General features: G+C 44.8%; 2 protein-coding genes, 1 long non-coding RNA gene and 1 pseudogene across 5 annotated transcripts; 2 read left to right on the top strand and 2 right to left on the bottom strand.

Moving 5' to 3' along the window:
- Window positions 1–3,330: 3,330 nt before the first annotated feature.
- Window positions 3,331–3,472, bottom strand: LOC125526122 (annotated as a pseudogene).
- A 3,334-nt stretch (window positions 3,473–6,806) lies between these two features.
- LOC125524477 lies at window positions 6,807–9,579 on the top strand. Of its 2 annotated transcripts, XR_007290765.1 has the most exons (3): window positions 7,118–8,098; window positions 8,484–8,570; window positions 8,657–9,579. It is a non-coding gene; the product is annotated as an uncharacterized LOC125524477 (long non-coding RNA). The 2 variants fall into 2 exon arrangements; XR_007290764.1 differs by having other exon boundaries at window positions 6,807–8,098; window positions 8,484–9,579.
- Window positions 9,580–16,889: 7,310 nt separating this feature from the next.
- On the top strand, window positions 16,890–22,644 carry LOC125525649 (pentatricopeptide repeat-containing protein At1g11290, chloroplastic-like). Its single transcript, XM_048690651.1, has 4 exons — window positions 16,890–19,207; window positions 20,011–20,127; window positions 21,003–21,327; window positions 22,071–22,644. The coding sequence occupies exon 1, from the start codon at window positions 16,956–16,958 to the stop codon at window positions 19,071–19,073; it is 2,118 nt and encodes a 705-aa protein (XP_048546608.1). The 5' UTR covers window positions 16,890–16,955; the 3' UTR covers window positions 19,074–19,207; window positions 20,011–20,127; window positions 21,003–21,327; window positions 22,071–22,644.
- On the bottom strand, window positions 19,719–22,391 carry LOC125525650 (bark storage protein A-like). Of its 2 annotated transcripts, XM_048690652.1 has the most exons (6): window positions 22,117–22,391; window positions 21,476–21,543; window positions 21,143–21,298; window positions 20,545–20,736; window positions 20,277–20,450; window positions 19,719–20,149 (listed from the first exon to the last, which is right to left on the bottom strand). In XM_048690652.1, the coding sequence occupies exons 1-6, from the start codon at window positions 22,352–22,354 to the stop codon at window positions 19,958–19,960; spliced, it is 1,020 nt and encodes a 339-aa protein (XP_048546609.1). In that variant the 5' UTR covers window positions 22,355–22,391; the 3' UTR covers window positions 19,719–19,957. The 2 variants fall into 2 exon arrangements, with proteins under 2 accessions (XP_048546609.1, XP_048546610.1); XM_048690653.1 differs by lacking the exon at window positions 19,719–20,149 and having other exon boundaries at window positions 20,277–20,347.
- Window positions 22,645–23,761: the final 1,117 nt, after the last annotated feature.

The following is a 23,761-nucleotide window of genomic DNA, read 5'->3' as shown; positions in this document are numbered from 1 at the left end:
TCAAAATCCTTTTAACTGCTGTCATGTGTTGGGAGGTAGGAGAATGTAAATACTGACAAACTTTGTTCACTGGGAAACAAATATCCGGTCTTGTTAATGTCAAATATTGCAAAGCACCTACCATACTTCTATACCTTGTTGATTCTTCGGCCCCCAAAGGTTCTCCTTGTTCCTTTGATAGCTTTTCAGAAGTTGAGAGAGTCATGTTTGAAATCTTGCAGTTTGTCATGCCTGCACGTTTCAATATATCCATGACATATTTTTCTTGGGTGAGAAGGATGCCATCTTTTACCTTCTTAACTTCAATTCCCAAGAAATAATGTAGATCTCCTAGATCCTTCAAGGCAAAATCTCTTCTCAAATCTGCCAACAAAGCTACAGTTGCATCTTGTGATGAGCTAGCAACAATTATATCAGCAACATAGACTAACATAAACATAATAGTCTTTCCTCTTCTAAAAAAGAATAGAGAGGTATCCCCTCTTGATGGTTTAAAACCAAGTGCTTGAAGTTTGTCACACAACCTGGAGTACCATGCCCGAGGTGCCTGTTTTAGACCATACAACGCTTTGTCAAGTTTGTAGAGATGATTTTCCTTGCCTCTAATTTCATAGCCAGGTGGTTGTCTCATATAGACTTCTTCCTCTAGAACGCCATGGAGGAACGCATTCTGAACATCCAATTGCCTGAGGCTCCAGTTACTGGATACTGCAACAGAAAGAACAAATCTGATAGTAGCTGCTTTAACAACAGGACTAAAGGTATCTTCATAATCTATATCGTATCTCTGTTTGAAACCTTTTGCTACTAGCCTTGCCTTGTATCTGTCAATTTGACCATCTGCCTTTCTTTTAATCCTATAGACCCACCTACAATCAATGATATTTTTATTTTTTATTGGTGGGACTAAGTGCCAAGTCTTATTTTTAATAAGAGCATCATACTCATCATTCATAGCCCTCTTCCAATTTGTATCATTCAAAGCTTCTTGCAAGTTATGAGGTTCACCAGTAGTTGTCAGACCACCAAAACGAGGTTTGAGCTTGTCATACCTAATTGTGCCATCTGTACGAATTTGAGGTTTTAAAATGCCATGTTGTGACCGTGTTCGCCGGGTTGGCACATCATGAGCTGCAGGTGCATGCGGCACAGAAAATCCGCCGGAGGAGGGAGGATCCGCACGCGATCCCATGTCAGCGCGCGATCTCGTAGCGGATCTGTCGCCAGCGACAAAGGATATCTCATCCTGTCGGGGCAGGTCGACGTGGGAGCCCGTGCGCACGTCTCCCTCGCTTGGTTGGCCCACCTGGCGGCCCGCGAGAGCGGAGCCGATTGGCCCACCTGACGATGCGCTGTCGGGAGATTCAGCGGGCGGCCCAGCGCGCGCCACGCGTCATTCCCGTGGCGGCATCTGCGCAGTGGAGGCAGATTCGCCCCCTGGTCCACCTGCGTCGCCTGCGCCTGCTGACGCTGCAGGCTCGGGATCGCTGCCCGCAGCACCTGAATCCTCCTCGTGTTCTGCAACAGTTTCGTCTTGTTCTGGCTGCATAAAATCATGCACAAAAACTGGATTTTCTCCACTGTTAGCAACAGGATTAGGGCGAAAATTAGCCTGTTGATCAACTACAGGTTCGTCCCCATGATCAAAAGGTGTACACTCAGGAAGTAAAAGGACTTCTGACCGGAGAGGGGTGCCTGCATTACGATTTAGATTTGCAAAGGGAAAAACAGTCTCATCGAAAATAACATCACGGGATATGTATACTCATCCAGCAGCAACATTTAGACATTAAAAACCTTTGTGAAGATTGCTGTAGCCAAGGAACACGCACTGTTTGGAACGAAATTCTAACTTTTTGGAATTATAAGGGCGAAGATTCGGCCAACATGCACATCCAAAGACCCGAAGAGAATGATAATTGGGTTGTTCTTGAAACAAATGTGTCAGAGGAGTTTGAAAATTAATCACTTTGCTAGGGGTGCGATTTATCAGATATGTAGCAGAGAGGAAAGCCTCATCCCAAAACTTCAAGGGCATGGAGGCATGGGCTAAGAGAGAGAGAGAGCCCTACATCAACAATATGTCGATGTTTTCTTTCTGCTGACCCGTTTTGCTGATGAGCATGGGGACATGAGACATGGTGAGTGATTCCTAATTGACGAAAAAAGGAATTTAGACGTTCATACTCGCCACCCCAGTCTGTTTGCATAGTGATTATTTTCTTATTGAACAACCTTTCAACAAGGGTTTGAAATTCATGAAAGACTTTAAACACTTCGGATCGGTGCTTAAGGAGATATATCCACGTGAATTTGCTGTAATCATCAATGAAAGACACATAATAGTTTTTCTTATTGATAGAATCATGGGCAGGCCCCCATACATCGAAGAAAATTTGCTCTAAAGGAGCTTTAGACACACTGTTTGAACTAGGATAAGGAAGTTGGTGACTTTTGCCCATTTGGCATGCATCACACACTCCTTCTTTATTCAACTCGCTACTAGAAAAGGGAATATCATTCTGGCTAAGAACATGACGCACTATGGTAGATGACGGATGCCCTAGCCGACTATGCCACCTTTCAACAGGTAGTTTATTGGCACCAAACGCTTGCTTGCTTGAGCTAAAGGAAGCCGATGATACGGGGTAGAGACCTTGTCTACACCTGCCGCGCAGAAGAATTTTCCTCGTTCCCTGTTCCTTGACGAGAAAAAAAGTTGGGTGAACTTCAAGGAAGTATGATTATCAGTGGATAAGCGATGGGCGGAGATAAGGTTTTTGGCGGCATCGGGTACATGCAAGATGTTCTTAAGATGAAGATCACGAGTAGGGGTACGAACGGTAGTGTGACCAATATGACTAATTTCCATACCTTCTCTGTTTGCAGTGTGGACTTGATCGTTGTCGTGGTACTTGTTGTGGACGGTCAACTTGTCGAGTTCGCTGGTGATGTGATCGGTGGAGCCAGTGTCCAGATACCAGTTGGTATCTACTCCATAGGACGAGGTTGTGGCAGATCTGGCGCTCTTCTCGTTCTTGGTGTAGGAGATGTCGAAGCGCCGGTAGCATTCGAGGGCGGTGTGATTCGGTCTCTTGCAGATCTGGCAGACGACCTCAGGAAGATCATCGGCTCCTCCGTTGCCGTTGCCGTTGCCGCGACCTCCATTGCCACGACCACCGCCTCCATTGCCACGGCCTCTGTTTCCGCGGCCACCTCCTCCATTGCCGCGGCCACCGTTACCGTGGCCAAAGCCACCGCGGCCACGAGAGATAGTGTTGGTGGAGGACTGGGAGGAGTGGTTTCCACCTTCGAACATAGCAAGACGCTTTTCAAAACCGATCAACTGAGAGTAAAGTTCAGCTACCTTGATTGGTTCAGTCCTCGCGGCGCAGATGGACGAGACAAACGAGATGTAGTCGTAGTCTAGTCCGGCAAGGATGTAGGAGACCATGTCATCATCGTCGAGCGGCTTGCCTGCTGAAGCCATCTCGTCGCCCAGCGCTTTCATGCGCCCGATGTAGTCGGCGATGGTCGCGGTGCCCTTTTTGGTGGTGGAGAGGGCGATCCGCGTGTTGACGATATTGGCCTGTGTCTGGGAGAGGAACATCTCCCTGATGGCGGTCCATGCCGCGGCGGCCTTGGTGCAGTGGGCGACTTGGATCATCACAGGTGGCGAGATCGAGTTGAAGATGAAGCTGAGCACCTGTGAGTCTTGCGCCACGGTGACAAGATACTCCGGGTTTGGCGCATCTGTCGGCTTGCCGTCTTTATCGGCGAGTTTGGACTCCGGGAACGGGTGATCAGGGTTGAGGAGATCGACCAGCTGTGCTCCACGGATGGCTAGGGCTTGCGCGCGCCAGACCAGGTAGTTGCCCCGGTGCAGCTTGTCAGCGATGGGAATGAGGGCAAAGGCGGCGGTGGCGGCGGAGCTGGAGCTAGCCATGACTAGGTTTGGATGTTGGAGAGGAAGTTGGCTCTGAATACCATGAAAGATTGGATGAAGCGTATGCCTCTGGCAGGGACGCGTTGCATGTTATATAGGCAAAGAGGTTTACAATATTTGGTAGTTAGGTTATGTTGGATTGATCCTCAAGAAAGAAACACAAGATGAGGATGAATCCTAACAACCACAACTACCGGTTACAACACCACGCAACACGCTAGCCTACCGGGCATACCGGGTGTATATACGGTTTATACTTATACCGTATATACATGTTACAATGTATTCTAACAAGGAGAAGGAACTTCAAGCCATCAGAGGGGTGGCCAGAACAAAGGAAACAAGATGCAGCTGATGACTCATAATATAAGTTGTGTATTTATTTTTCTACATCTGACAAATTGTACTTGACACCTTTTTTTCCTCTTATTTTGCGATGAGTCTCCATATATGCTTTACCAATTACCCAACTAGCAAGAAACAAAAGGAGAGTTGGCTTAGCTAGCAAGAGTTAAATTACATGTTACCACAGATACAAACAAGAAATGCTAGCTTCAAGATTAGGAGACACCGGGAAGTAGGATGATGCAGCTGGGTCTGCTGGTGCAGTTTTTTGTTTGGTGTCAGACCGCTGTCTACTGGCTAGTGGCAACGGCAAATTGCATTTGTACTGTGCGAAATTAGCAGTGGACGTGATCGACAGAATTTTTGTATGCATGTGTGTTGAGCATCGATGCGGGTGTAGACTACTGGGCCGTATGTCCAACCGAAATTGAGATGAATCATTTCTATTCTCCCGATACGGAGCCGCGGTGTATATGTTTATCTCGTGCAATATCGTGCCAGGAATGTTACAACATAAGGGTTACAATGTGAGGATCGAAGAAGATAAAAGAAAACCAAAATAGAGTCGGTTTGGTTTATATCGCACCAAATCTTGTTTAACATGATGAGAATAACCTTCTCAAACATCCTCCCTCAATCATAATTTGTGCAAGTTGAGATTCTTCAATGCTCGGAGCCAATGGATATAGTCTTTGGGTTGCTCCTCTTCGACCGTGTTCCGTGCTAATACCAATTTGTGCTTCATGAATCTTGGCCCAATCCCTCATCCATTGTCGGTTCAACAAGATCAAGTAAATGTTAAATATGAGGTAGAATAACATTCAAAGAAAATATGAGGTAGAATCGTTGAACCGGGCGACCTTTCTTGGCTAGCGACTTTTCAGGTGCTTTAAGGGAGATCTCTATTTTCTCTCCTTCTATTGATTGTATCTCTAGATAGTCGGCGAAAATGGCACCCAAAGTAGCATCAACAAAGTGGGATAGAATAGGTTGTTTGCTTACTTTTTATGTCCTTGTTTGTTTGGATACAACTCTAGTATACAACATGTCGTCTCAGTCGGTATGAAAAAGCCCATTGTTGGTGAGTAATCATGCCGTCTAGGTTGGGGGTCAGTGATCCTAGGGACATTCACAGTTGGGTGAAGAGCCGATCAAGAAAGCAATATGTCAAAGGGATCACAACAAGAGCCTGTAGTAATAACCTCCATCACATGCGGCTTTTGGTGAATATTCGTCTGTGAAATAAGGAGCATAGTCTGTTATATGTGTATCAACCATCTGCTTTATGTTTATCGCAGATGGATCTTACAAGCATGAATATATCACATTCATATATATATATATATATATATATATATATATATATATAATGACATATCACGTTCATTTGATTCTCAATCTCTGGATTGGTGGTGGTCTAGTTGTGAATATTGAGCCTCGGAGATCATCATATTTGTCACAAAGTCAACTGAATTCCGGACCGGCAGTCTCTTCGGTGAGCAATCCATGGTTGGTTTGAAGAGTATGTCGTCTTTTGGTCTTTGATAGGTACCCCTTCTATGGTAGTGTGATCTTTTAGTTGGTTTTCTTTGATTTGTGTTCCACAAAATATTGATCTTTGCTTCATCAATCCCAGTTCAATAGAATGTTCATATTAGGATATCATTATTGAACGAACCACCTTTCTACGCTACCAACTTTTGCAAGTGCTTCTAAGGGGCATCTCTATTTTCTCTCCTTTGAGCATTTAGGTGTCTAGGGCCTGTGACAGTTATGTCTAGAGCAACTCCATTTATGAGTTGGCTCAACAAATTAAAAATATCAGTGTAAGTCTAGGCAATGCTTAAATAGCTTGGAAGTGGAAACTTTTGATGAACACGTACATAAAAATTTCACCAACAATGCTTTACATGGCTAACAATTAATGTACACGTATACATATACACAACCATCTGACGATTGTGTGTTTTTCAAACTCCTCACATCATTGAGTATCAACGTCGTAAGTAACCTTCTCCTACACCAATCATCAGAAGAAATGATGCAAGAAAGAAGAAAATAAATACTGATAAAGAGAATAGGTAGGTTGAGAATAGGAGACACCAGGAAGGGAACACTTCGAGTGCATTAAGCATGCTGCACTCTAATATGTGTTGCTCCGGCACGAGATCATTTTATACTCTCTGAGAATCAACATAGAACCTTGTCAAGTCAGGCAACTGAAAGCGATGACATCTGTGTGGCAAAAAGATGCACAATGACTTTTTACTGTTACAATTTTCTCTTGGGATTGAACTATGAGATGTCGTACAAGTCTCGGAATTCCTCCCACCAGGGACGGGTTCCTACCCAAAGATCTGTCCAGAAGCGGGCTGACCGACCGTCGCCAACCGAGAATTTAGCCCCCATGACAAACGCCGACTTGATCGCCTGGAGGTCATTCCAGAAAGGTGAGCCCCTAGCTCTACACTCAAAGAAATAACTAGAATACTAGGCTCGTAAGGGTTCGATTTATCTGGTTTTTTTGAATTTTTTTCACGGTAGCTGTAAAAATTACGCGTGTGACCGAAGTGCTTCGTTTGCCACGTTTCTATCCTAGAGTGTGTACTTGACGCGTGTGACGCATGGTAGAGCCTTCTCGAGGCTGTAGCGTTTTCCACGTGTGTTTTCTTAAGCGGTTTGCATTTTGACCGGGTCTTCTGGGCTGTACGTGTCCTGCCCTGCCATTCTGTACATATTTTTCTTGTCGCTCTCGAAACCTCGAGCCAAATCCCGTGACACCGCTACGCCGCCCTTTCCCGATATAAATGGGCATCAGACGGACTCTCGCCTCATCTCTCTCTCTCGGTGCCCGCTCCGGCCGCGTTGCATCCCCATCCCCTTTTCTCTTCTTTGCGGATGCGCCCGCCCAGGTCGCCGGTGACCCTCATCATCGGAGACCTCCCCCCAGGTCGTCGCCGGAGGGAGTTGTCTCTTTGGCTAGGCTAGGGTCGTTGCCGAGTCGTGGAGGCGCCCCAGTTCCCCATCTCCCCTCCTCAATGATGGAGAGGTGCGAGATGGATGTGGGGAGGAGCGGGCATGGTGCAGCGGCCGAAGGAGGCGTTGGCCTGGCGGCGGCGGCGGGAGCGGTTGGAGGCGACCACGGGCATCTGGTCGTCACGGCAGGGGGCGATGTGGCTGCTCGAGGTCCGGTTCATCTTGGATGTCACGGAGGTAACCTATATCCGAGCAGTACTTCACTCCAATCGCATGACACGCTGCTCCCACAAGTGAGGCTAAATCCCCATATTATCCATCCAAATCTGTCGTGTTCTTTTAATGATGTGCTGTGAGATTCATGGTTGGGTGCAGACTCCTGCTTAAAGTTTTCGATCTACACAGTTTCCGGGATGGATGAGTGGTGTGACTAATTTGTTTCTGAAAATTCCAAGGTTTCCATGTGGTTTCAGTAAAATTTGTTGATTGGGATAAGTTTGATTAGTCTGATGATTTTGTTGTTTCTTACTGTCAAGAAAAGGTTGATCTCATGTTGTTTATTTTTTAGTATATGGGATTTATTTTGTAGGACAGAATTTTGCAGTGGGCACGAGTGGTAAGAACTGACAATTAATTGACTTAATTAATTACAAGTGTTTGCATTATGTATCAGTTCAGTTTTTATGTATGCCTACGTGCAGTCCTTGCCTCATTGGACATGTTTTCACTCTCATATGGTGAGCCTCAGTGGCCTGTAGCCGCCAGCGTGCCCTCTCGGTGCCTGCCGGTGCAAGCAGGCGTCAACGGGGCAGATGGCGGCCATGTACACTGGTTTGTGCCTGCTCTGCCTGAATTTTGAAAATAAATTTTCATGAGTTCTTCAAGTTCAGTAGATTTCGTGTATGGATTTCTTTCCATTTAACTTTTACTTGTGTTTATTCGGTTTGTATGCAAGAGTTCTAGAGCCATGGATGCAAGAAAATAAATTTGGGTCTGGTATTCCAATATGAGTCGTTTTGAGAAGTGAAAAATGAAGACTCTTAATTGCAAACCAGTAACGGAACAAGAAATAAAATTTTATTGATCCCAAATGACAATGTATCTGCTCTCTGTTCCTATAAGTTCATTTCCTTCTGCAAGCTTCTCCAATAATTACCTATAATTTTTCAGATATAGCATTGCCAATCGTCTGAACTATCGCTTGTGAACATTGCAGGCAGCGCCAATATTCATGCACTTGAAAAACCTCGGACAGTGAAGAACATTGGAGTGCATGGGTACATTCTTTATTCTTGATATAATGGTAGGAAGTATGTAAATAATGTTTTTTGTATTGACACTGACAAAGCTTATGCATGAGATAGAGCTTCATTGTACATTACTTTGCAGGTTTCAAGCCTTTTGATGGAAGCTCATGTATCTTCCTAGGCTGATGGACTCTGGTGCTTGATGAATGTTGCCCAGCCCTAGACCTCTCTTAAGTTTTGCATAAATACATCATCTGGGCTAATCAATTTATATGAAAACAAATCAGTAGTGATTTCGTCAAATATATGGGTTATTTTGATGACAGTTAGCTCCTCTCCCTAGCTGATCAAATCAACTATTTTAATCTCATTGAACAACTAGATGAATTGAGGTGCTAATTAAATTAATATGCGCCCACCAGTTTATTAGGTACTAATTGAATTAATATGCTCTCACAGGTTTATTAGAGGATAACTAAAACGAACATTCTTTGGCTGACATTTGAAGTAAGATTTAAAACAACCTACAGAACAAACTGGAGAGGGTACACATCAGATGGCTCCCTCCCATGGAGAATGAACTGAAGATTAATATTGATGGCGCTTTCCACCCTGAACCAAACACCGGTGGTTGGGGTGCAGTCATCAGGAATCATAAAGGAGAGGTAAAAGTACGTGGATTAGGGAGATTGGAGAATGTTATTAACCCCTTACATGCCGAGATCAGGCTGTTATACGGGGTGCCTAGCTAGGAATTGATAAAGGAGTGAGAGCCATTGGCCTTGAAACAGATTCAGTGCTGCTGAAGCAAGGGGTAAACAATAATGAATGTGGCCTCTCTGCTGTCTACCTAGGCTTAGAGGAGCTCAAGGAATATCTGAAGCAAAAAACTTTGAAGTGTGTCGTTTTACTTCTGCTAGGAGGAACTGTAAATAAGTAGGCCATTGTTTTGCTAGCTATGGTAGTACCTTAAGCATGTATGATCATCTTCAAACAGATCATGTAATTCCACTTGTATCGGACCTGGTGGCGACTCTTCTCTAATTTCTGCATACATCTCCCCTAGATATGGACTACCCCGCTTTTGCATTACCTGTTTTCAAACAAGAAGAAACTTAGTTCACTAAATTCATAGAACTAATATGCCAGCTAGAATGCGCGAGTATATGCACCCTTTGCTTTTAAATAAAAGTTGTGTAAAAAAACTGATGTGTAAATTCTAATTTGTGTTAATTAAGTACATATGTACATTATTGAGGGGGTGGTCTAAGGTAATGAAGTGTAAGGGGATTAAGTAAAGTTTTACTGTATTTAGTAGTTGTGATCTGTCAGAGGTAGTGAAAATGACAATTGCTCATGCATTGTTTTCATGAAAACAAGATTCGCATCATGTCATCATTTTGACATTCTGCTTCGGTATATGTCGATGCAGACAGAAGGAGCACGAGCACCTGGCTGATGAAATTGCCTGGCTAGCGGGTATTCTGAGTTATTGTATTAAAGATGCAGATAGTTACCTCTTCAGTTCTATATGCACATCCGCGTAGGTGTGTGCCAGTATTGGATCAACATTTCATTGAACATTCTGTTTGCAAGATATATGCTCATGTGATAATTGTTTCAAACTACTAACGCAGTGGCTGTCAATCTAATTATATGTTGTTGTCTAATATCATCCTCCAGCGAGCGCAACATAAGAAAATGAGCAGGCCTTCAGGCGTTAATGGGCCATTTATGTCGATGGGCTCTGGCCCAAGTTATCTCAGCCCAGTATAAATGATTTACTTTTCTGGTTTTAGCTACTGCACTGGGCTCTCTAATGGGGTTGCCGTGGGTATTTTGGACTAAAATATTACTGGCATTTTTCTGTCTTCCGGTACATTTCAAGTTCTTTGCCCAAAAAAGTACATTTTATGTTTTTGCACTGTTTTATATATAAATTGCCGAAAATACCATGGACTAAAATTGTCATTTTTTGCATCAAATTAAACAAATGAGATATTTTATTCAGGTTTTATGAAGTGTTAATTAAATTTGATGTTTAATTCGAGAATTAAATGACAATAAATTTAATTTTAAAAAATGTTGTTTTATTTTTATTAGTCATTACATGAGTTTGCACAAGCTCTTTGCAGCACTAATCTGGCAGGTGGTCATAAAAATGATCTGGATCATCAAAGATCACCAAATCAGCAAATTTGGTCTTTTCTATTGAAATGTAGTTACCATTGTATGAAATGTATCTCTTGTTTTATGTAATAAAATCTCTCTTTTCAAGATGCCTTATTGTCTATCCTAGCTTAACTCCACTATAAGATATCCATCCAAGTTCTCCATCATTTACCATGGTAATTCTGCATCCAGTACGACTATCACTACATGATTTACATCACTTATGCATGTATCAACTAGATGTACCATCTTCTTGTATGAACTACTTTGCAATGAGTCAAATCTTAAGCATTACAAAGAAACTTAATAGCTTATCAATTCATGTGGCGCGGCGTGCCGCCGTGCACTACCCGCTAGTTCCCATTAGGGAAGTACTTGGCCCTAAGAAAATCAGCCCACAGACCTGTTGCCCCTGGACAATTTTTCAGATCCACTTACACATCATAGCAATGTTAAGCAGTCTCGAGTTGGTGATCCCAAGGCTCCCCAAGTCTTTGGGTTGACACACCTAGGCCATTTAACCATATGGTATTTATGGTTTGGGCTAGTTCCTTCCCAAAAGAACTTAGCGTGGGGTGTGTCAAACTTTGCATGCACCCTCTCTGTAAGCAAAAACAGGCCCATAGTAAACATTGGCAAGGAGGAGAGACTAGAGTTCGTGAGAACTAGCCTGACCACTTTTGAAAGGAATTTACCCCTCCAAGGGCAAACCCTCCCCCTCACCTTAGCACATAGAGGTTCCCAATCCTCTATCGTGGGCCTTTTGGTGTCAACTGGGAGGCCGAGGTATGTGAGCGGGAATTTGCCCACCTTACAATTGAGCAGATCGGCAATGCGCCTACCTTCCTCCAGCTCAACCCCCATCGTGAGCACCTCGCATTTGTGAAAAATTATTTTGAGCCCCGACATGAGCTCAAAACAAAGAAGAATCGCCTTGACCGACGCAATGCTGTGAAGGTCTGGGCGAGCCCGACATGAGCTCAAAACAAAGAAGAATCGCCTTGACCGTCGCAATGCTGTGAAGGTCTGGGCGAAACAATAGCAGCGTGTCATCTGCATATTGTAAATGCGTCACTCCTCCTGGAATGAGATGGTCTACCAACCCTTGGATGTGACCAGCCGCGGCCGCCTTCCGAAGCATAGCGGACAGCGCGTGCACAACAAAATTGAACAGGAGAGGGGACATTGGGTCCCCCTGCCTGAGCCCGCGTTTGTTCCGGAAGAAATGCCCTATTTCTCCGTTCACCGAAACTGCAGTTTGACCTCCCGACACCAATTGCATAATTCGGTGTACCCAAACAGCGGAAAAGCCTCTGCTAGTAAGCACCTGCCGCAAGAAATCTCAATTCATGCGGTCGTACGCTTTTTCGAAGTCTAGTTTTAATAAGACAGCCGGTTCCTTCGTGCGTTTAAGTTCATGCACAATCTCTTGAAGGGCGAGCCGGCCCTCCAAAATGTTGCGACCGCGAATGAAAGCGGATTGGTTTCGATTAATCGAGCGGTGAGCGATCGGTCCTAGTTGAGTGGCGCATGCTTTAGTATAGATTTTAAAAGGCACATTAATGAGCGCAATCGGCCGGAATTGTCTAATGTTATCTGCCCCTTGGATCTTCGGAATGAGCGTTAAGACTCCAAAATTAAGGCGCGCTATATCTACCGTCCTATGCATAAAACCATTGTAGATCTCGAAGATTGGTCACTTAAGGAGAGGCCAAAAACGCTTGAACATAGCCACCGGCCACCCGTCTGGGCCTGGAGCCGTGTCCACTTTCATACCTGATAGTGCGGTGTCTATTTCTTTCGGCAGGAACGCGAGCCCCAACTCGTTGTTCTCACATTCCAGCACTCGTTGTGAGGCCTCCCAAATGTCCGCACGTAGACCCGCTCCCTGGGCCTCACACGTCCCCATCAAGTTGATGTAAAACTCATAAATGTGACAGGAAATGTCCTCTTGACGCAACAGGAGCCCCTGCTCTGATTGCAATCTTAGGATAGAGCACTTCCGACGACGCCCGTTAGCATAAGCGTGGAAATACTTAGTGTTGGCGTCGCCCTTCAGTGTCCACTTCAGACCACTTCGCCGGCGCCAGTATTCTTCCTCCGCGCGAAGTGATGCTTCGACCTAACCCTCCAGATCATAGCGATGAGCCCATTCCTGCTCCGAAAAGGCCCGAGCATCTGCCATATCATCAATCCTTGCGATTTCCACTAGGATCGCGGCTCTGTGCTCTTTATTGCTCCTCCCAAGGTTTGCGCCCCATCCCTTGAGGCTTGCCATGAGCCGTCCCCCGACAACATTCCAAAACTCCATCGGGCCCCTCTGGGGTCCAATCGAATTAACGCACGCCCATCATTTCTCCCCGAAAATCTCCTCGAAGCCTGCTACTTCAAACCAAGCTGTTTCGAAGAAAAAGTGTAAGCTGTGCCGCACCCGTTCCTCCCTTGAGGAATAGACGAGTGGTACATGGTCAGAGCCAATACGTGTCTCCGCGACCAATGTACATAGAAGGAAGCCCATTTCCCACTCCGGCGACATGAACACCCGGTCCAGCACCGATCGAACCGGATCAAGCTGTTTGTTAGTCCATGTGAATCTCGCGCCCGACCTGGCCACCTCCCTTAGGGTCATGGAAGCAATTGCGGTGTTAAACATGGCCACCCGCGGCCAGTTTATGTTGCTATTGTTTTTATCGGCTCCCGATCTGATCAGGTTGAAATCTCCACCCACCAGGACTGGGACCGCAGCCGCGGCCACCGTGGTGACTTTAGCTTGAAGTTCTCCCAAGAACTCCGCCGAATGGGAGTGATCGGCCGGTCCATAGACTTGAATGACTACTAACTCGTGAAGCGAGGCCCGTATGCGAAAATGTGCAGCGATAAAAAACGAACCTATATCCCAGGTGATAATCTCATATAAGGCTCGACTCAAGCCTAGCAACATACCACCTGAGTGCCCTACAGCAGGTACATGCTGCCACTCGAAACGCTCCAACGGGTCTAGCGCAAGCAGTTCGTGAAAACGAAAGTCCACCTTGATCGTCTCCTGTAATGCAGCTGATGACTCATAATATAAGTTGTGTATTTATTTTTCTACATCTGACAAATTGTACTTGACACCTTTTTTTCCTCTTATTTTGCGATGAGTCTCCATATATGCTTTACCAATTACCCAACTAGCAAGAAACAAAAGGAGAGTTGGCTTAGCTAGCAAGAGTTAAATTACATGTTACCACAGATACAAACAAGAAATGCTAGCTTCAAGATTAGGAGACACCGGGAAGTAGGATGATGCAGCTGGGTCTGCTGGTGCAGTTTTTTGTTTGGTGTCAGACCGCTGTCTACTGGCTAGTGGCAACGGCAAATTGCATTTGTACTGTGCGAAATTAGCAGTGGACGTGATCGACAGAATTTTTGTATGCATGTGTGTTGAGCATCGATGCGGGTGTAGACTACTGGGCCGTATGTCCAACCGAAATTGAGATGAATCATTTCTATTCTCCCGATACGGAGCCGCGGTGTATATGTTTATCTCGTGCAATATCGTGCCAGGAATGTTACAACATAAGGGTTACAATGTGAGGATCGAAGAAGATAAAAGAAAACCAAAATAGAGTCGGTTTGGTTTATATCGCACCAAATCTTGTTTAACATGATGAGAATAACCTTCTCAAACATCCTCCCTCAATCATAATTTGTGCAAGTTGAGATTCTTCAATGCTCGGAGCCAATGGATATAGTCTTTGGGTTGCTCCTCTTCGACCGTGTTCCGTGCTAATACCAATTTGTGCTTCATGAATCTTGGCCCAATCCCTCATCCATTGTCGGTTCAACAAGATCAAGTAAATGTTAAATATGAGGTAGAATAACATTCAAAGAAAATATGAGGTAGAATCGTTGAACCGGGCGACCTTTCTTGGCTAGCGACTTTTCAGGTGCTTTAAGGGAGATCTCTATTTTCTCTCCTTCTATTGATTGTATCTCTAGATAGTCGGCGAAAATGGCACCCAAAGTAGCATCAACAAAGTGGGATAGAATAGGTTGTTTGCTTACTTTTTATGTCCTTGTTTGTTTGGATACAACTCTAGTATACAACATGTCGTCTCAGTCGGTATGAAAAAGCCCATTGTTGGTGAGTAATCATGCCGTCTAGGTTGGGGGTCAGTGATCCTAGGGACATTCACAGTTGGGTGAAGAGCCGATCAAGAAAGCAATATGTCAAAGGGATCACAACAAGAGCCTGTTAGTAATAACCTCCATCACATGCGGCTTTTGGTGAATATTCGTCTGTGAAATAAGGAGCATAGTCTGTTATATGTGTATCAACCATCTGCTTTATGTTTATCGCAGATGGATCTTACAAGCATGAATATATCACATTCATATATATATATATATATATATATATATATATATATATATATATATATATATATATATATATATATATACGTTCATTTGATTCTCAATCTCTGGATTGGTGGTGGTCTAGTTGTGAATATTGAGTCGCGGATATCATCATATTTGCCACATAGTCAACTGAATTCCGGACCGGCAGTCTCTTCGGTGAGCAATCCATGGTTGGTTTGAAGAGTATGTCGTCTTTTGGTCTTTGATAGGTACCCCTTCTATGGTAGTGTGATCTTTTAGTTGGTCTTCTTCGATTTGTGTTCCACAAAATATTGATCTTTGCTTCATCAATCCCAGTTCAATAGAATGTTCATATTAGGATATCATTATTGAACCGAACCACCTTTCTAGGCTACCAACTTTTGCAAGTGCTTCTAAGGGGCATCTCTATTTTCTCTCCTTTGAGCATTTAGGTGTCTAGGGCCCGTGACAGTGGTGTCTAGAGCAACTCCATTTATGAGCTGGCTCAACAAATTAAAACTATCAGTATAAGTCTAGACAATGCTTAAAATAGCTTGGAAGTGGAAACTTCTGATGAAGACGTACATAAAAATTTCACCAACAATGCTTTACATGGCTAACAATTAATGTACACGTATACATATACACGACCATCTGTCGATTGTGTGTTCTTCAAACTCCTCGCATTATTGAGTATCGTCATAAGTAACCTTCTCCTACACCAATCATCAGAAGAAATGATGCAAGAAAGAAGAAAATAAATACTGATAAGAGAATAGGTAGCTTGAGAATAGGAGACACCAGGAAGGGAACACTTCGAGTGCATTAAGCATGTTGTACTCTAATATGTGTTGCTCCGGCACGAGATCATTTTATACTCTCCCAGAATCAGCATAGAACCTTGTCAAGTCAGGCAACCGGAAGCAATGACATCTGTGTGGCAAAAAGATGCACAATGACTTCTGGACGTGTAGTATGGACCTTTCGCATGTTTACTTACCGTTGCAATTTTCTCTTGGGATTGAACTATGAGATGCCTTTTTAGGGTTGCCTTGCCACATTGATTTCATTGATGTTATAGACACACATAAACCACATGAGAAAACACGCACGGACAATTTGTCGGAAACTAAAAAGGTTTTAAAATGTGAAGACACGCGCTTGTAAAGGAAAAGTGTGCGGGTGGGTGGGATGATTTGCTTGGCCTCATTGATGTCTCCTCCTGCTAGCAGGCATGTTGCCATCGACCACCTCGCATGCCTGAAAATTGCGTTTGCATATTCCGACCTTCCTCTGCACCTTCACTTTTCACCTCAAGCTTTGCCCATAAGATACACCCCCCACGCTCAATTGTTAACACAGGCTCTCGCAGTAGAGATGCTCGCCAAAGTATAGTAACTAATCAACATATAACTAAGTGAGTTGGCTCTCCAATTTGAAATGACAAGCATAAGTTTGGGCCAAGCTTAAAATAAAAGGCATCCTCTTGCTCTTCATCTCATCACATTGGATCTTGAAAAAAAAACATTTCATAAAATCGACATGAGATGAATATTCTCACCAACCACGTATTTGTATGACTTACACAAATAATACGAACATCGGTCAAATGGGTTCTCTAATTGTTCCGTGAGTCATTTAGTTTCACCACCACAATTTATATACCACACGAAAAATTCTCCTACACTGCCGCAAAAAAGACAAAAAACAACAATGCAATTGAAGAAAGAAGAAATAGAAAAAAAAGAGGCATTGAGACACCGAACATTTTAAAATAGACATGGGGGAAACCTAGAGATTCGTGCGGAATAACTTGAAGATTCGTGCGGATGCTTAGCTGCCATGTGACTGAGAGGTTGTGACGGGATAACTCCGAGAAAAAAAAAGGAATACAAGAGGACATGCTGTGCTCGGCCTCGTCGCCGCCTCCTCCCGCCGGCGGGCATGCCGCCGCCGACCACCACGCGCGCCTGAGGTCCGCGGCCACGCGCTCCGACCTGCCGGGCGCGCTCGCCGCCTTCGCCGCCATGTCCAGCTCCGCGTCCGCCAGCCCCGTCCTCCGCACCTTCACTTCCCTCCTCAAGCTCTGCGCGGCGCGCGCCGACCTCGCGACCGGCCGCGCCGTCCACGCGCAGCTCGCCGCGCGGGGGCTCTCCGCGGAGTCCCTCGCCGCCACGGCGCTGGCCAACATGTACGCCAAGTGCCGCCGGCCGGGCGACGCGCGCAGGGTGTTCGACCGTATGCCCGTGCGGGACCGCGTCGCCTGGAACGCGCTCGTGGCCGGGTACGCGCGGAACGGGCTCGCCGGGGCCGCCATGGAGATGGTCGTCCGGATGCAGGAGGAGGACGGGGAGCGGCCCGACTCCGTCACGCTCGTGTCTGTGCTGCCCGCCTGCGCCGACGCCCAGGCGCTCGGGGCCTGCCGCGAGGTGCACGGGTTCGCGGTCCGCGCTGGCTTCGACGAGCTCGTCAATGTCTCCACGGCGATCCTTGACGTGTACTGCAAGTGCGGGGCGGTTGAGGTTGCCAGGGCTGTCTTTGATCGGATGCCGGATAAGAACTCTGTTTCTTGGAATGCCATGATCAAGGGGTATGCTGAGAATGGGGATGCTACTGAGGCTCTCGCGCTGTTCAAGAGGATGGTGGGGGAGGGCGTTGATGTGACGGATGTATCTGTGCTGGCAGCATTGCACGCCTGTGGTGAGCTTGGGTATCTTGATGAGGGGAGACGTGTCCATGAGCTACTCATGAGAATTGGGCTGGAGTCAAATGTGTCAGTGATGAATGCGCTGATCACCATGTACTCCAAGTGCAAGAGGACCGACCTCGCTGCCCAGGTTTTCGATGAGGTGCGCTACAAGACACGGATCTCCTGGAACGCCATGATCCTCGGGTGCACACAGAATGGAAGGTCAGAAGATGCAGTCAGGCTCTTCTCTAGGATGCAGCTGAAAAATGTGAAGCCTGATTCGTTCACTCTCGTCAGTGTCATTCCTGCACTTGCCGACATCTCAGATCCACTGCAGGCAAGATGGATCCATGGTTACTCTATCAGGATGCACCTAGATCAGGATGTGTATGTTCTGACAGCCCTTATTGACATGTACGCAAAATGCGGCCGTGTCAGTATAGCTAGAAGTCTCTTCAACTCAGCAAGGGAGAGGCATGTTATCACATGGAATGCGATGATCCATGGGTACGGCTCACATGGTTTTGGCAAGGTTGCAGTTGAGCTGTTTGAAGAGATGAAAAGTTCTGGCAGAGTGCCCAACGAGACGACATTCCTTTCGGTCCTCTCGGCATGCAGTCATGCTGGTTTGGTTGATGAAGGGCGGAAATATTTTTCGAGCATGAAGGAGGACTATGGGCTTGAACCTGGGATGGAGCACTATGGTACCATCGTGGATCTTCTTGGCCGAGCTGGGAAGCTAGATGAAGCATGGTCTTTTATCCAAAAGATGCCTACGGATCCTGGCATTAGTGTTTACGGTGCAATGTTAGGCGCTTGCAAGTTGCACAAGAATGTGGAATTGGCAGAAGAATCAGCGCAGAGGATCTTTGAGCTAGGGCCAGATGAAGGTGTGTATCATGTCCTCCTAGCTAACATTTATGCAAATGCTTCAATGTGGAAGGATGTTGCAAGGGTTAGAACTGCTATGGAGAAGAAAGGCCTCCAAAAGACTCCTGGATGGAGTATTGTGCAGCTCAAGAATGAGATTCATACCTTCTATTCTGGAAGCACAAATCACCAGCAGGCAAAGGACATTTATGCAAGGTTGGCTAAGCTAATAGAAGAGATCAAAGCTGTGGGGTATATGCCGGACACTGATTCTATACATGATGTAGAAGATGATGTCAAGGCACAGTTACTCAACACCCACAGCGAGAAACTTGCCATTGCATATGGACTCATCCGCACATCCCCTGGTACAACAATTCAGATAAAGAAGAACCTCCGCGTCTGTAACGACTGTCACAATGCAACCAAGTTAATATCTCTGGTGACAGGACGGAAATAATCATGAGAGATATTCAACGATTTCACCATTTTAAGGATGGTAAATGTTCATGTGGAGACTACTGGTAGTGAAGTGTTGAAGGCAGTCTGAATATGGATTTTGAGATGATAAAACTTCGCACAGCTACTATACAAGTAAGCCTATGAATTCGGACTATAATGTGGACTAAACTAATTGGAAGATATATTAAGGCAGTCGCTAAGTTTTATTTGTGGCACACTTTTGTGTGACCATAATTTCAGATCATAATTTGAGATCTGAATTACCTTGCCATACTTTGTCACGGGTCTAGCAGGTGCCTTTTCTATTGGCATCATGGCTAAAATTCTGAAGCACCAGGCAGCTCTTAGCCTCTTATGGTCATCTAACCTTCTCAGCGAACATTCTGTAGATCCAGTCCATTTACATTGGTATTGTAATGCATTTAACAATTATGATGTTTCTACCTTCATTTGAAATAGTGCACATGGAAGTTGTTGACCACAGAAAACACTTCTATTTTATTCTCGTCTGGAATCAGATGATGTACATGATGAGTGCAAACTGTTGATAACTAATAAACACTTAGTCTTACCATTTTGCATACTTGAGACTGTGAGATGAGTATGTAACAACATCTTGTATTCTGTAATGAAAATCAAGGACTGTAACAACATTCTGTCTTTTATTCACCATTTTGTTCCCGCATTATCCCAAAATCCCATTAAAAATGGATTGACATATCCATGTTTACAATTGAGTATACATTGAATACTTAATTCTTCCGTTGAAAGTTTTGTGTACTTCGAAGCTAAGGATCACTTCTCAGTCTGATTTTAGTTTCCAATTGCTGTTTAAAACTATTCTACTGTTCTGCTCCATGGACATAACAGCTCTCTTTTGCCTCAGTTTTTTGAACTTTGTGCTGATGGTGTTGACATCTGCCTGCCAATTGTAGCAATGAACTCCACTGCCACTTTGAGTGCATTAATAGATGCCAGGTTCATCAGGCTTGTTGATGACCATGTTGGTTCCCCTCCAGCCAGATCCGATACTCCCCGGAACACAATCACAGGTACGCCAGGAGATGTTGTTGTCTGTTGAAATATTAAGTGCACTTAATTAGTGATATCTTAGATTTTATGATTGAGTCGATATTGTGGAGCGCAAATGTTGCCACATATATTTAAGTAAAGACTATGAGAGATAAGATATGGAACCCACCATCACCACTGCTGCGCTTTCCTCATCTATTGTTGACACTGCAAATTCTCTGAAAAGGAACTTCCGGTATTCTGCATTGTCTAGAAACATGTCAGCTGATGCTCCTTTTAGCCCATGAACCACTTGTGGCGTTTTAGGTAAACAAAAAGTATCATTACACCTTTCAAGGTTGACCTACAGAAATTTACAAGTAGTACAAATTTTAGGCTGTGTTTCTATGCATAAGCCTGTACTTGCTATACAGCTGAAATATAGTGGTATCTCTCACCTTAAGTCCTTCTGCTATTTTGAACCATGCTGAATCTACAGGTAACCAGAAAACTTCTTCCATGGGCTTGCCAACTGAGTATAGCTCCTCATTTCTGTATTTCAGAGACCCTAGCAGGTTCTCTCCTCCATTCGGGACGTTAAATTGTCCAAAGTTTAGTTCTGTTGACTCTTCTTTAAGTGATTTGTACTTCTGGAAAAATCAAAATCAAAATACCAGAGGTCTTGTTAAGTAGTGAGTTCAAATGTGAGATGGTTGATGGTAAATTATCTTCTAAATTCTAATGATGTGTGGTTCTTAAATTATCTTCTCTTTGGAGTCCAGATGTGTTTACATTCTACTAGTGTGATTCCCCTTGTTTTAGTGTACCACACAGTTTAAACTGCACATATGCTTTTAGAAGAACTATTTACTTGGTTTCTTCTTCTTTGAACTAATTAACTTATATTTTATCTCAGCGCAATAAATTTTGTGTCCTCGCAAGGAAACTGGATTTAAAGATGACCAGATTCCAGTTTTTATCTGTATCTGCAGTTCTGCACTCACCAGTATTGCAACATGAAATGGGGAATTAAAGCTAATTACAGTAGGAGGGTACCTTCCATGTCCAAGCGCCTGTATAAGCAACTAACTTGGGGACACTGACATCTCCAAATGACATTGAATCATTAGAGCTGCCTGCTGTGCCATAATGGACAATACCAGACACGGTAAAGACATCGAGGAGAGTTTGTACAGTGACAGCTGCATTCAACTGGAATAACAAAGAAACAGTGGTTACGGGTAAGCACAGTACAATTCGTATTTGAATTCCTACGATGTTGCTTTACTGCCTACAAGTGTTTTTTTCCTTGATTTCCTTTTATAAATGAAAAGGAGCTCCTCCATATAACAGCAGGAGTGATAAATGCAGAAGTTCAGGTTTTAGTACCCTGCGTTGTCCTGTCAATGCGTATATAACATTCACACCTCGAATACTCCCGATGTGAAACCTCCGTCCTGAAATAATATGAGGTGAGACTACTCATGAGACCATAGGAAGATAAATACATATATGCATTAAAGACTGAAATACTTAGTCATGGAGCTTGAATGAGAGCTCAGTCCTATCAGGAGAATAGCAAAATCAGTTAACATGTAAAAAGGAATACGGTACAGTGGAGAACTTGTTTCTGATTGTATCTTCCTTTTCCATTTTCTTTTTCTAATGGAGTATATGTTATCTTCTTGTCTGTCATGTTTTCCTTCTAGTCGCTTTCTGGACCCCCCCCCCCCCCTCTCTCTCCATAGGTGTTATCCAAAATGTGTGAATGGGTCAATCTGCATTCAGGTATGGTTTGTCATGTGCACACAGCTTCAGGCATCTCTATAAAGACCACACTATCATGTCTACCTGTTGCCCCACTCTGTTCTGTGGTGTCTGGGTTCAGTTAGCAGCAGTTCAGCACTCAGTGCTAGCTGTCTTGTAACAACCAAAAAGTCAACTAGGAATGCCCAAACTCACCCACTGTTTGCTCAATCTACAGGAAAGCCGAAAGCGATTCGGATCAGAAACGGGTGGCGGAGACTCACCGTAGAGGTCAACGAAAGGCTGGACACGCCAAGGCCTGAAGTAGCCGGAGGCCTGGAGCGCGGTGTCCTCGGCGACGTACGACATGACGAGACCAATGGACGGGCCGTGCCTGTTCGCCCTGTCGACCTGCTGCCGCACCCGGTCCATCCCGGCCAGCGCCGGCAGGGCCGTCGTTGACGAGCTGGCCAGCAAGCAGAGCAGCAGGACCAGCGGCAGGCGGGAGAGCTCCATGGCCATGGCTGGCGTGGACAGGGAGCAAGCAAGCCAGCAAGGAGCAAACTCAGAAGCACAACGGTACGAGAGGATGGATGGGGCAGTTTAATTAGCTCCGCCGGTCTCTGGTCCGCGATGGTGATTGGGTTGTGTTGGGTTGGTGGAGAACGTGATGAGCGTGCTCCCATTTTTTATACTCGGATGTGATTCCGGATGTCTCTGTCCAAGGATTTGGGCCACCAAGCAAAATCACGTGTTGAATGTTGTACTGGGAAAAACATGGCAAAACAGAGGAGGGATATTCATAGTTTTTATTTGTTTTTGTTTTTGTTATTTATTTTTGTTTTTGGGTACCTGAGCACTGTTTATTTCTGTTAGTGGAACCGGGGTTGCCCTTGCTTAAGAAAATGTAAATATTGCTGAAAATCATTCGTGGAGTTGGTTTTCTGGATCACAAAGTCCGACATCTTATCTCGGACTTCACGAAAAGTGAAACAGAATGGTAGAATATGCATGTGTTTAAATGGAAGCCGGGCCGCCTATCTCTACCCGGTGCATTTTATTAATCTCCCCACCTACTTTCACGTGACATATCGACATGCCTAAAGTACACGGACCCGCTCCTACATATTTCACCCCCATGTTCGCATGAACGCGTAGGAAAGCCCATCATCTCGTTCATCCATCCATGCATTTTACATTTGCACATTTCTCTTTCACCATTTTCATTCAATAAGTAGATTTCAATACACATAAACATAGGACATGATGGTGATGATGGTGGACACATAATCAAGATGATGTTAGCAAACACGTATGACTGGGAGGCATCAGGAAAGAAACAGATATGTGAATGTATTGTTCTGCACCAAATAGTGATCATGTTGCCACGTCCAAGGAGAGCACTCCTCCATTGATAGTTGGACTGGAAACATGGGAGCTCCTAACTGGCGCCTTTAGCCCCGGTTAGGCCGCGTTCGGTTTGTAGGATTTTCGCAGGAATCTAGACGGAATACTGTTCATGAAGGTTTTTTTTATGATGTTCGGAATGCAAGAATCTCCTACAGTAGTTCTGAGGAAATCTGCCCTTTCAATGCTCATTCCAGAGGAAATGGAACATCTGCGTGGATCTCATTTTTTCGCGGAAGACCGAGGCGAGATGCCTCAACATTGGCAGTTAGCATACCCCAAATGCTACACGTACCAACTGTTACATGACCGCTACGGATCCTTCCTTAACTTCTCTTCACCGCCCCCTGATTTCACCTGGGTGGGGGCCAGCCCTCACCCTTAATCCAATTAAAACATGACAACTCAAGAATCAGCCTGTAAACTTAAGTAAACATTCGTACGACGTGTAGCATTTCTCGTTAGCATACAAAGCTAATTAAAATAAGTTGATCTGTGACGCAATGAGGTGAGAAACAGAGA

This window comes from Triticum urartu, chromosome 7, assembly GCF_003073215.2.
Source record: "Triticum urartu cultivar G1812 chromosome 7, Tu2.1, whole genome shotgun sequence".
Taxonomy (NCBI): Eukaryota; Viridiplantae; Streptophyta; class Magnoliopsida; order Poales; family Poaceae; genus Triticum; species Triticum urartu.
The sequence above is the reverse complement of the archived record's forward strand: the minus strand, read 5'-3'. Positions and strand labels throughout refer to the sequence as shown.